We start from the raw sequence: 16,797 nt of genomic DNA on the forward strand, positions 1-16,797 counted from the left end.
TTAATAAATTTGATAGAGCTGATTTGAACTCGGACCATGAATGGAAATTGGGTAGCGGAGTTAACAATAGCTGTGACAAATTACCAATGAGGCATTAGGATTCTTTAAAGTGTAAAATTGAGGTCTAAGCTATGCACCAAGACAAACTGGTCGCTTCTTGACCAGAGCAGACATGAGCACTCAGAATTCTTCAGCCTCTACAACCACCAACTAAAAACAAATGTTTGATTCTTTTTTGTCAAAAGCACCCTCCTGTGGGACCCTAATAATCAGGACTCAGCCCCCCCACAAAGACAATGCAATTATGGTCCCATTTCTAGTTATTATAGCCATACTCCCAGGATTTAGTTGAGGGAAAGTGGGTGGCAAGACAGTTTGCCACAGAGAATTAAGACCATCCCACTGCAGGTACACTGATAAGGACTAAGGGCAAATTTATTTCAATCTTCCTGCTTCAACCTGCTGTAGTTCTTCCAGCCGTAGGGGCAAAACTGGAACGAGGCTCATAACCTTCCTCAGGCAGATTTTTACTTCGAAGATCTGAAGTCGTAACAGTCAACTGACCATTTTCACTGAGCAGATAGTATTTCATTCCTTTGAAAAGCCAGGGCAAGCCCTTCAGATGATTCAAACACATGAGGAACTTTAATAGAGTCATCAATAAATGATGAAGCAGTTCAGAAGCAATCACATCAAAGTGTTCATCTTCAGCCATTGCGAATGTGTTATATACTACACAATGAGACATTGAACATCGAGGGATTTCAACCAGGAAATGCTTTAAAAATCAAGACCAATAAAATCCCATCACTCAAAGCGATGACTCAAGACTTATTTTTAATTTTTTTTCCCTTTTAGATAATACTCCAGAAGGCTCAAAAATGAGTCCCATTTTAACCAATTAATTAATCTGAGGGTTAATTCATTTTATTGGAAACAGTACTTCTTGCATGCCTCTTTTAAGGTCCTCCTCTTCTTCCCAATAACAAAACAAAAGCCAATTCCCAATTGAATGTCCACAGCAAGCAATCTGCTCGCAAATCTGTGCCAAGCTTATAGCTGAGCTAGCAGGTCTGAAATGTGGGAGTGTCCAAACATGATTTATGTCTGTATTTTCAGCCTATTGAAGATCCTGGCTGAATCAATGCATTCTTTCATATAAGGAGAAATCCTTCCAGCTCCCTACCACTCCTTATCACTCTGTGGTTTTAAAAACAGGCAAAGCTCTATGTTTCATTTACATCCAAATCTAATTTCATATAAGCTCAATTGCCAGCTAATCAAACCTACCTCTCACACTGGCCTGTGAGCTCTCTCAGGATCAGGCACAATGACAGCGACAATAACTAAGTCTTCCTTGAAAACCCTGAGCAGAGACACACAGCTGTGATCCCTATGCCTTGGCTAAATGTGACTTGATGGCCCTGGCAGTACAGCAAGAGATCTTCCTCACTCTTAATTCCTCGGTGTTTAAGGATACTGCGTACATTTGCATAGCTACTTCTAACCTATTGTGGCTGGTTGCTAGTTGTGAAGTTGTAAACTTATCTATCGCTTGTCACCTTAGACATGTCACACCACGGCTAACAAAATGCTTTAAATTACAACAGAAAATATATCTTCATGCGACAACATAAGCTAAAATTGCAAAAATGTATTTCTACCTTAAAATGTACCTTTACTGACAATGAAAATATCATAGGACTAATACTCTGCATCCTTGTAAAATTCACTGTATTTTCCTTTTCACTTAAAAATTGCTCTGTCCAAAATTGCCATAATTATTTTGACTCAAAATCCACTTGGCTACTTTTCCAGCAAGTGAATATTCATGTATTATCATTTAGTAATCCTTCGATCTTGTTGAATTGAGCTGAGCTATGTCTGTTGCCGTTTCTCTGTTCTCTACTGCAACAAAGGAATTTCACACGAGTTCACGAAAACATTTGTTATTGACAATGGATTTAAATACATTAGCTTCTTTGGAGGCAAGGTTCTCTCAGCTTAATTTCATTGCACCCTCCCCATCCTGGCAGCTTCACCATACCTTAATTAACCTTAATCAGCTTTCAGAATTCTTTATAACATGCTTTGAACTGAGCTAGGGTGGAATACCTTCAAAATCCAATTACCTCAGTAGCTGTGATTTGCCTGTTGCCTGATGGTAACATGAATAATAAAATTCAAACAATATTGTGTTGCCATTTATAAATATTAATGCGGTCGATCCACACCCATTTTCCTTTGTTCTTTCTTCATGGAATTCTTGCCTGTCTCCTGTCACCTGCTCTCAATTTTTATTCTTTGCTATCTATTGCTCATGCAAAGTTGTCCATGTTGGTAAAGTGCAGTTCACATCTCCCTGTCTGTTTTTTTTTCAGACTAAGCAAAATTTCACAGGTCTCTTTATGTTTCTTCGTCCATTTCCTTTTTTATTTCAGCTCATCCAATCTCTTCCTTTGCTCACTGTAATTCATGTGCAAAATACACATCCCCTAAAAAAGACAGTCCCTTTGGGATTTATGCCTGTGACTGATCATGATGCAAAGTAAGTAATTTCACATAAAATGCATACAATGTCTGTTTTCACTCTTCTTCGCTTTCCACTTTATATTTTGTATATTTGACCTTGGCCATCCTTTATTGTTAGTATCAAGTTGTGAAGTGGGACATCATTTAGAGAAAGAATCATTTATTCATGCCTCATTTTCATTTCCATGTCCTGTCTTTTAAGCTCATCTATCCATTGTTAAACACAAGGTCCATTCTAGTCATAGTTTGTTTTTAACAACTCTCTTGTTCATTTCTCAAATGTAAGGACAGAAGTGCACCAGCGCAGGAGATGATAACCCTTTGTGCTGCTGTAATTTTGGTGTAATGTTGATAAACAACAAAGAAGCAACCCAAGAGATTCATGGCATTTCAATAAAAATACAGGAAAAACATTTCCCTCCTTCATATATCTTCAGTTGTACAATTGTGTGGATGCCACAAATATGGGAAAATAACTCAGGGAGGGTCACATGCCCATCATTATATATTGATTGAAAAACTCAGCACAGAAATGAAGCCATTCGGCCTATTGTTTCTGTGACAGCATTTTGAAGTGCTAATCCAAACAGCCCCCATATTTTACCCAGTTATAGAGAGATGTACAGCACGGAAACAGACCCTTCGGTTCAACTCGTCTATGCTGACCAGATATCCTAAATTAATCTAGTCCCATTTGCCCCACGTCCCTCTAAACCCTTCCTATTCATGTACCCATCCAGATGCCTTTTAAAAGTTGCAATTGTACCAGCCTCCACCACTTCCTCATTCCAGACATGTACAACACTCGCCCCTTAGTTTCCTTTTAAATCTTTCCCCTCTCACCCTAAACCTATGTCCTCTAGTTTTGGATTCCCCTATCCTGGAGAAAAGACATTGACTGTTCACCCTGTCCATGCCCCTCATGATTTCATAAACTTCTATAAGGTCACCCCTCAGCCTCCGACGCTCCAGTGAAAATAGCCCCAACCTATTCAGCCTCTCCCTGTAGCTCAAACCCTCCAAACCTAGCAACACCTTTGTAAATCTTTTCTGATCCCTTTCAAGTTTCACAACATCTTTCTGCATAGCCCTACAATTTTAAATTTTTGATTGGAAAATGTCACGGGTCCATTAGAGGCGTGTAATCAACAGTTCCAAAGAAAGGCCATGCTGAACTTGTAGCATTACCTCTATTTCTGTCTCTATGAATGCTGAGTTACCGTTTTATCCTGTTTCAGACTTCCAGCATACGCAGTATTTTCCTTTTAAATAATATTGTCTGATATTCCAGTATTTTCAAAGTCATGGCAGTCCAATCACCCTGGACACCATATTTTGAAATTGAATAAATCCTGTTTCTAAACAGTCAACCTGAAGCTCCTGAAAACAGAACTATTGCCTTACCTTTTAGCGCAAGCCAAGACCTCCATAGAGAAAAACACTACATATATGTTCATGGAGTGTCTTATTAAGGTTAAAAATTCTCAAAGCACTTTCTACAACAGGGTCAGTTGTCATTTTTCCCTGAGAATGCAAATTGATCAACTTAGATCGCCACTCATTCCAGAGATGAGGGGCATGTCTTACAAAGAGACATTGAGCAGTTTAGGCCAATACTCTCTGGTGCTTCGAAGAATTGAGGGGAGGTCTAACTGAGGTACAAAAGATGCTGAAGTGGATTGACAAAGCAGACATAGAAAGGATGTTTCCTCATGTGAGGCAATCTGAGAGATCATAGCTTTAGGATAAGGGGTGACAGATTTTAAACAGAGCTGAGGAGAAATTACCTCTCCCAAAGGATCGCGGATCTGTGGAATTCCATACCCCAGGATGTGGTGGATGCTGGGATATTGTGTCAATTTAAGGAGGCGATAGATGGAGTTTTAATTAGTAATTGAATCCCTACAGTGTGAAAACAGGCCATTCAGTCCATCAAGTCCACACTGACCTACTGAAGAGCACCCCCTCCACCAACCCTATCCCTACAATCCTGAATTCCCCATGGCTACTCCACCTAACCTGTACACTCCTGGAAACTATGGGGCAATTTAGCTTGGCCAAACCCCCTTACCTGCACATCTTTGGACTATGGGAAGAAATCGGAGCACCCAGAGGGAACCCACGCAGATGCAGGGAGAATGTGCACATTCCACACAGACAGTCAACTGAGGGTGGAATCGAATCTGGGTCTCTGGTGCTGTGAGGCAGCAGTGCTAACCACTGAGGCACTATTCCACCCTGTTAATGGATTAACAGGTTTGGAGAGCGGGCAGGAAAGTAAATTTGAAGCAGAGATGAGACCATCCATGATCGTACCTAATGGTGTGGAGCAGGCCTGAGGGGCTGAGTGGCCTACTCCTGCTTCTGTTCCTTATGTTCTTATTTTCAGAGAGAAGGAAAATAAAGCAGGGTTCATTGTTGGTGACTGACCTGCTACGGAGTCATACTTTGCTGTCCCATCATCAAGTGAAAATGATCTTGGATAAATTACTTTTGGAATGCAATCACTGCTGTTGCAAATTCACCATCTACTTTGCACCACAGTATATCTTAGAATGCAACGAAGGGCTCAGTAGGGCCCATTCTGATCAGGAACAACCTGTACAAAATGGGCAGGTTATACTACAGCAATGACCGGTGAGTATACACAGAGGTTAAGTGGTGCCGTGGGATATGATTGAAACTCATGTCACAAAGTTATTAGGCTAATTCATTAGGCAGAAGGTATTTGGTGCACAAAGGATTTGAAGTGCACAAAGGAGAGACAAATACCATGAAAATGAAGAATGGACCTAGAAACTCAAGGGTTCAGATGGAGGAAATGAAGATTAGACAAAGACGGGTTTAGATTAAGTGAAAATGCATGGAACACTTTAAATAAAGTTAGTGAGGTACAGCTTCAAGTGATCACATAAGGTTATGATATAAAGACTGAGACTACATTCAAATAAGAACAAGGGTAAACATATGATGTTCTCCTCCCTGGAGGTGGTGTGGAAGATGGCAAAAGGGCAAGTTGCCCCCAGAGAGATATTCGCCCTCATTGCAGCTCCTCAATAATTGAATGTTGGGCAAGAAGGACAGTTAGGCCCCTCCTCAACTAACAACAACTCAAGGGCCTCAACTCACCACCAGCAAAACTGCCTGCCTCCCTGGCAAGTGAGAAAGGTGTCTGGTTCCCAACTGGAAATCAGCTCAACTGGCCAACTGGGCTAAAGGATTTGCCCTAATCTGGGGGATAGGAAGCAAAGATTAAGGGACAAGGAATTGCCTGCAGAATGTCAGCCCAGCCCTTGTAACGTACCCCTCTCACTCCACAAATCCCATCTCATCTGCCATCCTTGCCATTGAAACCACTAAGGCCTAGGGCTCCAGCAGTAATCTCTCGGATCCATGAGATGCCAGCCTCTCCTGGTTTGGAGGGGTCCAGGGGAGTGGGAGAGGTGGGGGGGGGGGGGGGGGGGAAGAGCTTTAATAGCAAGGTTTGAGAAGCTTGCTGGTACATAGTTATTTGGAGTTGGATCATTAGCAGAGGGAGGGAGTCAGTTGCCTTCGTAGACTCCCATTCCCATGTTTAATGCACAGAGCTCTAAATCTCAGCTTTGCTATCCCTGGCCAAGATGTATCAATGCAAGATCAATCACTCAGGTCCTTCGTTCATTGTCCACTGAGGTTTCCTAATGTGCCATTTCCTAATGCCTTACAACCTCGGAGCAGGGCAAGGCAGCAGGTCCCAAGTCGACCTTAGTCAGAACAGGAATCAAATACCAATGCTGTTAGCATTATTGTGAATCACGTTCCATCCACCTAGCCAACTGAGCAAATTGGCTCCCAACAAAATAGGGAAGGAAAGAAATTCAGGACTGAGGCGCTAAATAGCAATGTCCATCAAAGATGATAATGCAACACATTTGAAAGGAATAGTTTACTTGAGAAATCAGAAGCACAATCCATTTGATCAGGAACAAGGAACAATAAAGATGCTATTATGTTGCTGGTTTATAATTTAGGCTACCAATTAATGAGAAGGTGTTAATGGAGGAAATTTTGCAGACAAGTTGCAATGAGAGACAATAACATTTGCAGTAGCAATAAAGGGAGACTTCCATCATCCTAATAAAGTCTGAGAAAATGATGCAAAGGCCAAAGGGAAGGAGGAATTCCTGGAATGTGTAAGAATTTCTTTGGTCATCCTGTTGCCAACCAAATAGGAAAAGGAGAAAAGTTGGATCTAGTTTTGGGGAATGAAGTGAGGAAGGAGTTTGTTCAGGTGGGAGAATGTTTGAGAAACAGCGATCCCAGGATCATTAGATTTCAGGTAATTATGGAAAAGAATAAGTAAAAAGTAAATGTGAAAATATTCAACCAGAAGGGAGGTAATTTCACTGGGTTAAAGAGCCCTGGCCAAGGTGGAATAGAATCAGGCCGGGTGCTAAATCAGTAAATGAGCAACAGGAGATCTTCAAAGATGATTGAGTTCAGGTTAGACCCGGTACATTCCTGACGGTGAAAGAAAGGAGTTGCAAAGTTCAGGGTCTATGAGTGAGTAAAGAGATCGAGAGCAACATGTAACAGAAATTAGAGGCTTATAAGAATACTGTGTTCACATCAAAGCTGAAGGCAAAAAGCACAAAGAATTGAAAAGGGGGCAAGGAGTGTATGAGAATTAATTAGTGGGTAATACTGAAGGAAAGTTATAATATTTCACAAACATCTAATTGGTAAAATAGATAAGGAGTCAGCAGTGTCTGTAAGGGGAACCTTTATGTGGAAGCTGATGTCATGGATGAGGCATGAAATGACCACTGTATTTATCTTCACTAAAGAGGCTATTGCCGATATTGTAGCAAAGGAAGAGGCAGTGGAGAAATTAATAAAATAAATTTTTTTTAAAAAGAAGCACTTAAAGGATGGGTAGTGCTCAGTGTGGAAAAAAAATTCCAGTCTGACCCCAGCTACTGAGGGAATAAATTATGGGATTTACAGCTGCTAAGTCCATAATCTTTCTTAGTTATGGGGTCTGTGCTAAAGGACTGAAGTCTTGCAAGTGTTATATCATGTTCAAAAAAGGGGAGAGATATAAATCTGGCCAGATGGCTTGACATCGGGGTGGGGAAATGTCTAGAAAAATTAATTTGGTGGAAAAATATGAGTTAATAAACGAAAGCAGCACAGATCCTTAAAGGCAAATCATGTTTGACTAACTTGATTGAGTTCTTTGATGAAGTAATGGAGAGGATTGATGAGTGTAATGTAGATGATAAATGTACGGACTTTCAAAGGGCTTTTCATATGATGCCAGATAATCAACCATTCAGCACAATTGAAGCTCATGGGATTAAAAGGACTGTCACTGCATGGATATGAAATCAAGGAACAGGGGGAACATAGAAAGTAATGGTAAACAATTGTCTCTTAGACTGGAAGGAAATGTTTCTTTTGATATATAATAATGATCTGGAATTGTATCTGAAAGCCTAATTTGCAGATGATACAAAAGACAGGGACATAGTAAGAAAAATTGCAGGTTATAAAAAATTCAGAAGAACAGGGACAGACTGGTGAAACAAACCCTTTCCGCCTTCCGCAAAGACCGTTCCCTCCGTGACTACCTGGTCAGGTCCACACACCCCTACAACCGACCCTCCCATCCTGGCACCTTCCCCTGCCACCGCAGGAACTGTAAAACCTGCGCCCACACCTCCTCCCTCACCTCCATCTAAAGGAGCCTTCCACATTCATCAAAGTTTTACCTGCACATCCACCAATATCATTTATTGTGTCCGTTGTTCCCGATGTGGTCTCCTCTACATTGGGGAGACTGGACACCTCCTAGCAGAGCGTTTTAGGGAACATCTCCGGGACACCCGCACCAATCAATCACACCGCCCTGTGGCCCAACATTTCAACTCCCCCTACCACTCTGCTGAGGACATGGAGGTCCTGGGCCTCCTTCACTAGCGCTCCCTCACCACCAGATGCCTGGAGGAAAAACGCCTCATCTTCTGCCTCGGAATACTTCAACCCCAGGGCATCAATGTGGACTTCAACAGTTTCCTCATTTCCTCTTCCCCCACTTCATCCTAGTTCCAAACTTCCAGCTCAGCACTGTCCCCATGACCTGTCCTACCTGCCTATCTTCTTTTCCACCTATCCACTCCACCCTCCTCCCTGACCTATCACCTTCATCCCCTCCCCCACCCACCTATTGTATTCTATGCTACTTTCTCCTCACTCCCACCCTCCTCTCATTTATCTCTCCACCCTCAGCCTCTCTGCCTTTATTCTTAATGAAGGGCTTTTGCCCAAAACGTCAATTTTACTGCTCCTCGGATGCTGCCTGAACTGTTGTGCTCTTCCAGCACCACTAATCCAGAATCTGGTTTCCAGCATCTACAGTCATTGTTTTTACCATGAGAGATAAGGTACAGCATGGAGAAAGCTGATGTAACTCATTTTGGGAGGAAGAACAAGGAGTGACAATATCGACAGCATGGCACAATTTCAAATGTGATGCAGGAACAAACACCTGGGAATGTAGGTGTGCAAGTCTTTGCATCTGGCTTAGGAAGGCACATGGGCAATTGCTTTAGAAATAAAGGTACAGGACTGATTTTGTGTCCCCCAGTGCGATCAAGGACATAGGCAGAGTTTGCGGGGAGGTCTGGAACTTCCAGTATTGGCTGTAACGTGTCAGGTTCAGGGCATTGTTTCCAACATCTAGCATGAGTCCCATGCTCAGAAATACCACCCATTTCCCCGATTGGCAGACAAGCAATTGAGGGTATTTGGTGAATTGCTAAAGATGGATTAAGGAGGTCACTGAGATTTTGTGATTGCTCACCAGTTTTCTGAAGCAACGGGGTGAGGAAGGGGAGCGCAGGGCTGGGTGTGAAGTAGAGGGGTGTGGGAACTGCCCTAAAAGGTGCCAGGCCGGGGTGCCAGTTCTCCATATAGGTTTACAGAGATAAAGTCAAAAATTATCCTGTGTGTCAGCTTCCACCTCCAACCCAGACCCAGACCCAGATCCACATAGTAATGGCCTTGTCACTTGTTTCTGTGTGCTTTTCTTAAATTAACTTGTTTGAAAAGTGGCTGAGAGGACATCTTCATATTGAGGAGTCATCTCTGTTAGTTATACCCGACAACTGCCTCGCTCAGGGTGAGACAGCATCTGATTAGCCTTCCAGCTTCCAGTTTCAAGACCCCATGGAGCTCTTAATTGCACATGAAATGTGTCTTCCTGCCAATCAAAGATTTACCCAGATGAAAATCCATTTTCTACATCTATTTACAACATAAGTGAGTTTCTTTCTATCAGAGGCTCAGAAAGTCTTTGGATTCACTCCAAGAGGAAACCCGCACAGACACAGGGAGAATGCGCAAACTCCACATAGAGAGGCATCTGAGGCTGGTGGGTCTCTGGTGCTGTGTGGCAGTAATGTTAACATCATCCTTCTCCCAGAAAGGTATAGAGAGAGAGAGAGAGAGAGAGAGAGAGCTCTGTGACCAGCAGCCTGAAGGATATAGTGGCTGAATAAAGTCATCGCAGTCTGAGAATGTGAGGATCAGGGAATATTCTTAAGCCAGACTGTCCAATGAGAAGCCCACAGAAAGAGTGACCTCCCAGTCATTCCTGACCTCTTTCACCAAGGTCTCAGATCTCATTATATGCGATTCTTGACGAACTGCCAATTCAGGATGAGTTGACTAAGGCCTTCAAGTCCTTTAAGAAGAGTAAACCTCTCAGAAGCATTGTCTCTTGGGCCTAGCTACATTCATCTCTGTGTGACATTTTTTTGGCCAAGGCCAGCTAGAGGCTGCAAGGGAATGCTTCTCTTCAGGAGAACATGTGAATCCATGAGGAAAAACATTCTCACCTTCATCTACACGCACAAAGAGAAGAAGGAGGAAATTAAAAATTGGTGGTTCATCTCACATGTTAACTCCAACATTCCACCCGAGGGCAATTGGGTCTAATTGGGTCAGGTCTGCTGCAGGCTTGGCAACTCACCCTTGCAGGAAGGTCTCTGAGAGATATGGAGACAAGAGAGTGGATGCTTGCCTCCTCAGCCCAGACCAGGAGAATGACTTGTAACAGAATATTACACACCTCATTGACAGATGTGCTGTCCAAAATGCAGTTTGTGGATGGCATCCAGAATTGGATACAACTGCCCTACACAAATGGCGTGCAGTTTCGATCACTAGGTGGGAAGCACAAAACTTTCTGATCCAATCTAGAGTCAGCGAAGACTGCCCTCTCTCTCCTATTCTTTTCAGTTCTTGCATTGAGATTTTTGCCAAATACATTCGGCAGAATGTTTCATTGCCAGAACTTGCAAACAAGCAACATAACATAAAGTGCCTGGTGGTAAGAAATATCCTTTCTATCAAATCCATTCTGTATGCTCAGAGTATCACTACCCTACACATACTGATCTTGAGTAGGGTGCAGTGAGTAAGAGACTGTTGTTCACCTCCTTGTCGAATATGCCTTTGCAATGAAGATTTTGAAGAGAGACGCAATGGTTTTTGTCGAGGTTTATCACAGGCACTCCATGACGAGGGTTATCTGTTCCCAAGGGTGCCCAGCAAAACAAACATCAACAAGACCTGGAAGAGCGTCAATTCCATGCAAGATGCTCTTTGGTCTATTCATGGTTTGCTGGTCTTCCAGCGCAAATATTTGTCCTTGGTTCAGACTGACAAATTCCAAAGTCCTGTTGAGAGATGCACTAAAGACTGAAGAAATCACTGGGGGACTGGAATGAAGGAAGCTCACCTATCATGAATGACCTATCACCAAGGGGCTGGAAGCTGTATAATGTTTCAAGCTATGTGCCTTATGACGAATCAAAAGAATTGTAAATACATCATGGCACTTCAGACTGGAAGATGTTAGAGAGAGAAAGAGTTTATTTCCATTGTATTTTGGATAATTTCCAATATTTGCCCTCAGGCTGCACGCTTAATATGGAGGGTGCTTTGTAAGTATCAAGACCATAGCAATCTTTTGAATAGAACATGCAGTAAGTTGAATGTTATTGTAAATTCTGCACCATTAAAGCTGAAATGGTTTGTAATATCCTTTCTCCAATTTCGGTGGGAAAGCAGTCATTACTTTAGCTGTCTCCCCATTCCTGCCTCTGCCCACTGCCACTTTCCCAACCATCACTACCACCTGAACTCAAGCACAGTGCCTCCCCACACTCCCACACTGTATCAAAAGCAATTCAAGTTGTGAAATAAACATTAGTCTTGTCAGTAATATCACTCTCTGGTAATTAAGTCATGGCGAACATGCCTATGCCAAAAATGCATTTGTCCACCATTTTGATTTAGTTCTGATAACCTGCAAAAACATACATTTATATGGACCTTTAATTAAAGTTATACATTCCAAGGTGTTTCTCTCAACTGTTATTAATCAAACTTTGCTTAGTAAAAGCAGTTAACATTATTTCCAAAAGAAGGGAAGCATAGCTGTAAGTGGTATTTAATGTTTAATCATTGCTGAAGTCTCCTGTGTATGGAGTAAACTGCGGATGCTGAAAATCTGAAACAAAAACAGAAGTTACTACAGAAACTCAGCAGGACTTGGTGCCATCCACGGACAGAAAGCAGAGTTAACGTTTGAGATACAGTTGTACTTCATCAGAACTCTGAACCAGTTCTGAGGATGAGCCATCGGACTCAAAGACATTGATTCTGTTTTCTGTCCCAGAATCCGCCAGACCTGCTGAGTTTCTCCAGCAATTTTTGTTTTTGTTCCAAAGTATAGAGATTAGATAGCTACATCTAAAAAAAAGTTACTGTTAATGCTGCCTTGTGCTGAGCAAAGGAGAAGCTTATGTTAGTATTCCAACTTTCACAACTCCATGACATCTCAGAACGATCACATTGCAGCTAGTCAGTGTAGTCATTGTTCTAACGAAGACAACACAGGAGCCAACTTATGCACAGTAAGCACATACAATCAGGAATGCTAAGGTTTTAAGTTGGATATTTTAACATCACTGTGACTTTATAAAACTTTAGTTAGGTCGCATTTGGAATATTGTGTGTATTCCTGATCACCACACTATAGGAAGGATGTCCTCGTCCATCCACATTAACGCTACAGTTAAGAAAGCACACCAACATCTCTACTCCCTCAGAGGCTAAATAAATTCAGCATGTCCACATTGACCCTTACCAATGTTTGTAGATGCACCATAGAAAGCATTCTATCCAGGTGCCTCACAGCTTGCTATTGCAACTGCAGTGCCCAAGACCAGAGGAAATTACAGAAAGTTGTGAATGCAGCCAAGTCCATCACATAAACCAGTCTTCCATCCGTTAACTCCATCTACACTTCTCACTGCCTTGGGAAAGCAGCCAACATAATCACCACACTGGTTATACTCTCTTCTATCCTCTTCAATCAGGCAGAAGATACAGAAGTTTGAAAACACGTACCAACAGATTTAAGAACAGCTTTTTCCTGCTGTTATCGGACTTTTGAACAGACCTCTCATGTATTCATTGGCCTTTCTCTGCACCTTCTCTGTAGCTATAACACTATATTCTTCATTCTGTCCTATTACTTTGATGTACTTACGCATGGTATGGTTTCTCTGGTTAACATTAAAACAATACTTTTTACTGTATCTCAGTACATGTAACAATAATAAATCAAATCAAAAGGATGTGGAGTGGTACAAAAAAGATTTTCTAGGATGTTGCCTGGATTGGAGTGTTATTAACTATTTGAAGAGATTGGACAAATTTGGATTGTTTTTGTCAGAGACTGAGGGGTGAACTGAAAGAAGTATATAAGATCATTAAAGGCATGGATTGGGCAGATAGCCGGTGTCTTATTTTTCCCAGGATGGAAATGTTAAATACTAGGCGACATAGGTTTATGGTGAGTGAGGTGGGGGTGGGGGAGGTTTAAAGGAGATGTGTGAGGCAAGTTTTTTACTCACAGGGTGGTGGGTACCCGGAACGACCTGCTCAGGGAAGTGGTAGAAGCAGATATAAAAGCAACTTCTAAAAGATACATTAACAGGCAGGGAATAGAAGGATATGGACTATGTGCCCGGCAGATGGGATTAGTTTAAAATGAGATCATGGTCAGTATAATCATGGTGAGCCAGAGGGTCTGTTCTTTGTTCTACTTAAACATCTTTAATTTGTTTTTAGGCCAATATGTCATTGACCACATGGGAGGTGGTGGTAATGTCAGTGGATTCTAATTCACACATTCAGGTTGATATGGTGAGACACAGGTACCGTAGCAGATGGTGAAATTCAATCGAAATCTGCATTTTGACAGTGAGGACTGTTGTCATAAAACCCTACCTGGTTCACTAATGTTCTTCAGGGAAGGAAATCTGCCGTCTTCACCTGGTCTGGCCTAGACGTAGGTGACTTTTAACTGCCCTCTGGGGCAATTAGGGATGGGCAGTAAGAAAATCACCTTGCCACCTCACATGAGGATTTTTTTTAATGTAAGATGTAACCCTCCGAACAATACAGGGAAACTTTAGTAAACCGGCCTCCACACAAAGGAAATGTCAAGATTACAATCCCCTTCCCGGGCAAGAGGACGACAGTAACTGGTGCACATTGTAGTCTAAGGAAGGAATCTCCCGAGGTAGGAATCTAGGATCACTCCAGCTGTTTATGGAGAAGGATAACAGGGTTCAATGCAAACGATCCTGTCAAAAAATGATTCGGTCTAATTCTGTCCAAACAGAAATGTTTTTCTCTGTGGGATTTTGTTTTTATTTGTTCTGTTTCCTATTCCCAAGCAGCATTTGCTAACTCATCGAGGGGTACACTTTTTTTTTGTTTCTGAGCTGAGTAACCCGAGATCTGGAGAACACATTTACCTGCTCGACCAGGCTGGTCTCTGTTCTTAGTAAAGGAAATGCCAGTGACCAGCTTTATGGCTTTGGGTTAATTTAATGGCTATTTCTAGCGCAAGGAAGAAAGTTTCGATAAATCATCGATGTGTTTCATTCGGAAGTAGAAAGGAATCCCATTTTTTTTGTTTTTATATTTTAACGCAATGCAAGCACAGTCCCACTCTCACGGTTTGGATTAACCCTGTATTTACACACACACACGCACAGCAGGTCTGGCAGAATCACAAGTCTGGTATGACTCTTATTCATGCGTTTGAAACATTAACCCTGTTTCTCCCTCCACAGATGCTGCCACACCTGCTGAGTTTCTCCAGCGGTCTCTATTACCATTTCAGATTAGAGTATTTTGCTTTTTAACCCCACGTTCTCTTGAATTCGTGTACTTCAGGGCGAGAGCAAAGCCCACGCGTGTAACCTCCAGCATTAGTTCTGGGTTTCAGTGGGGACTCTGTCAGCGTTATGTTGTTACCTTGGAACAGGAATGCGCGGCTTCCACTGTGAAATCCTTGGACCTGGACGATGCCCTCGGTTGAATCGCTCAATTGCAGTGCAGAGAAAACGTCGATTTCCTGGGCTGGATCAACACCGAACCCTAGAACTGAAAGCAAGTCGCCGTCAGTTACCCCTCCCATCACCGCTCAGGTGGGAATGAGAAACAAGTCACTGATTCCGACCAGACCCGACCAATTCCAAACCACAGAAACACAACTCGACCACAGACCCCCATTCGTATATATTTTATTAACTTTCACGTCACTCGCATTGAGGAAGCGACAGCAATTCAGTGCATCTCGCTTCTCTCCCTCAATCGCCTCCTGTCCAACCTTACAGAGGGCTGCATTGCAAATAACCCCAACAAAAAAGTACTCTCTGAAATAGAAACCTGCCCACTGGTTTGATTGACCAGAAGGTCACTACACTGTTCAAACATTGCGAATCTATCTGTGTTTAAACCCCTTGTACATCCATCACGTGTTAAAGCCTTTGTCCGTACACAGGGTGTTAAATGAAAGCTAATCTATATATTGCTTAAGCCTCACGTACATCTCTAGAGAGTTAAAGCACACCCATAGATAGTGTTAAGTCAAGGTTTATCTATGTGTTGTTTAAGCCCCTTGTACATTGATAGAGGATTAAAGTACGTCCATATATAGGGTGTGAAATTCATGCTAATCTATACGTTGTTTAACCCTTCGGACAGCTACAGAGCGTTAAAGCACTTGACCATATACAGGATGAGAAATCAATGCTAATCTATATGTAGTTTAAGCCCCCTGTATATCTGTAGAGTATTAAAATACATTCGTTGCTACGATGTTAAATTAGTGTTAATCTATATATCTATATAAATTAGCGTTAATCTATATATCTATATAAATTAGTGTTAATCTATATATCTATCTATAAATTAGCGTTAATCTATATATTAATTCAGATCATTTTGCATCAATACGGTATAAAAGCCCTTACCCATCTATAGGGTTTGTAATCAATGTTAATCTATATGATGTAGACCCTTATGTATCTATAAATCTCTTGTCCATATACAACGAGTTAAAAGCCTTGCAAGTCGGGAACTGCCTGTTCCCCTCTAGCTACTCACTCGATCTATCTGTTTATCTGATAATGTGTTCACCGCTGACTCTCTGTACCTGGGGATGACTCCTTCCTGCCCATCTCTGCAGCGTCCGTGCCTACATCTCCCTACACTGGCTGTGAATCCTACCTCCGCACCCCCCACCCAACCCCCTTACTCACTAACTCCGGGTCTAACTGCGGGCTCTGTCAGACCCGGGGAAAAGCAGGCGCTGTTTACCTTGGGCGATGTGAAGAAGTGCCAGGAGACTCCTGAAGATCGCGGGGGCCATGGCGTGTGGAGGGGTGTGTGTGTGAGAGAGAGAGAGAGGAGTGGAGCCCGTTAGTCCATCGTCTCCCGGTTCTCTCCCCTCGGTCAGCAGCGCCCGGGAGCCGGCTGAAGTGGAGACAGAAACGCGCTGGAGACCGTCAGCAGCACATCCCCCAAGCCTCACAGCATCGTTCGCAAATCCGGGCAGAGACTGGGAGCTGAGAGCCACTGGACTCAATGTGCTCTGTCTGAGACTCTGACGCTTTCAGCGACGCTGGTGGGAGACACGCTGTTCTGTTGCAACTAGAGAGAGAGAGAGAGAGAACAACTGGCAGTTCAGGGCTATTTACATCCCCCTGTGGCTTCCTCACAGGAGTGGAGCTCTCAGCATCCAGAAACCTTTCCAAATCTATCCAGCTGCTTCCCTTAGGGCGCCTGGAGTAATTCCTCTCCAACCCCAGAGCCGGAAGACTTTGAAACAAGATCAGAGAGAGAGAGTCTCGG

The 16,797-nt window shown here is 42.6% G+C and overlaps 1 protein-coding gene across 1 annotated transcript in view; it reads right to left on the reverse strand.

The window, feature by feature from the left end:
• The window catches only part of LOC132824618 (protein kinase C-binding protein NELL2-like), a 345,067-nt gene extending 328,479 nt beyond the window's left edge, over nucleotides 1-16,588 (reverse strand). The window contains exons 1-2 of the mRNA XM_060839217.1: nucleotides 16,264-16,588; nucleotides 14,917-15,045 (exon numbers count right to left, since the gene is read on the reverse strand). Coding sequence (XP_060695200.1) covers nucleotides 14,917-15,045; nucleotides 16,264-16,315 — 181 coding nt within the window. The 5' untranslated portion in view covers nucleotides 16,316-16,588. The remainder of the gene's footprint in view (nucleotides 1-14,916; nucleotides 15,046-16,263) is intronic.
• Between the last annotated feature and the right edge of the window lie 209 nt (nucleotides 16,589-16,797).

This window comes from Hemiscyllium ocellatum, chromosome 19 (genome assembly GCF_020745735.1).
Source record: "Hemiscyllium ocellatum isolate sHemOce1 chromosome 19, sHemOce1.pat.X.cur, whole genome shotgun sequence".
In the NCBI taxonomy this organism is placed as follows: Eukaryota; Metazoa; Chordata; class Chondrichthyes; order Orectolobiformes; family Hemiscylliidae; genus Hemiscyllium; species Hemiscyllium ocellatum.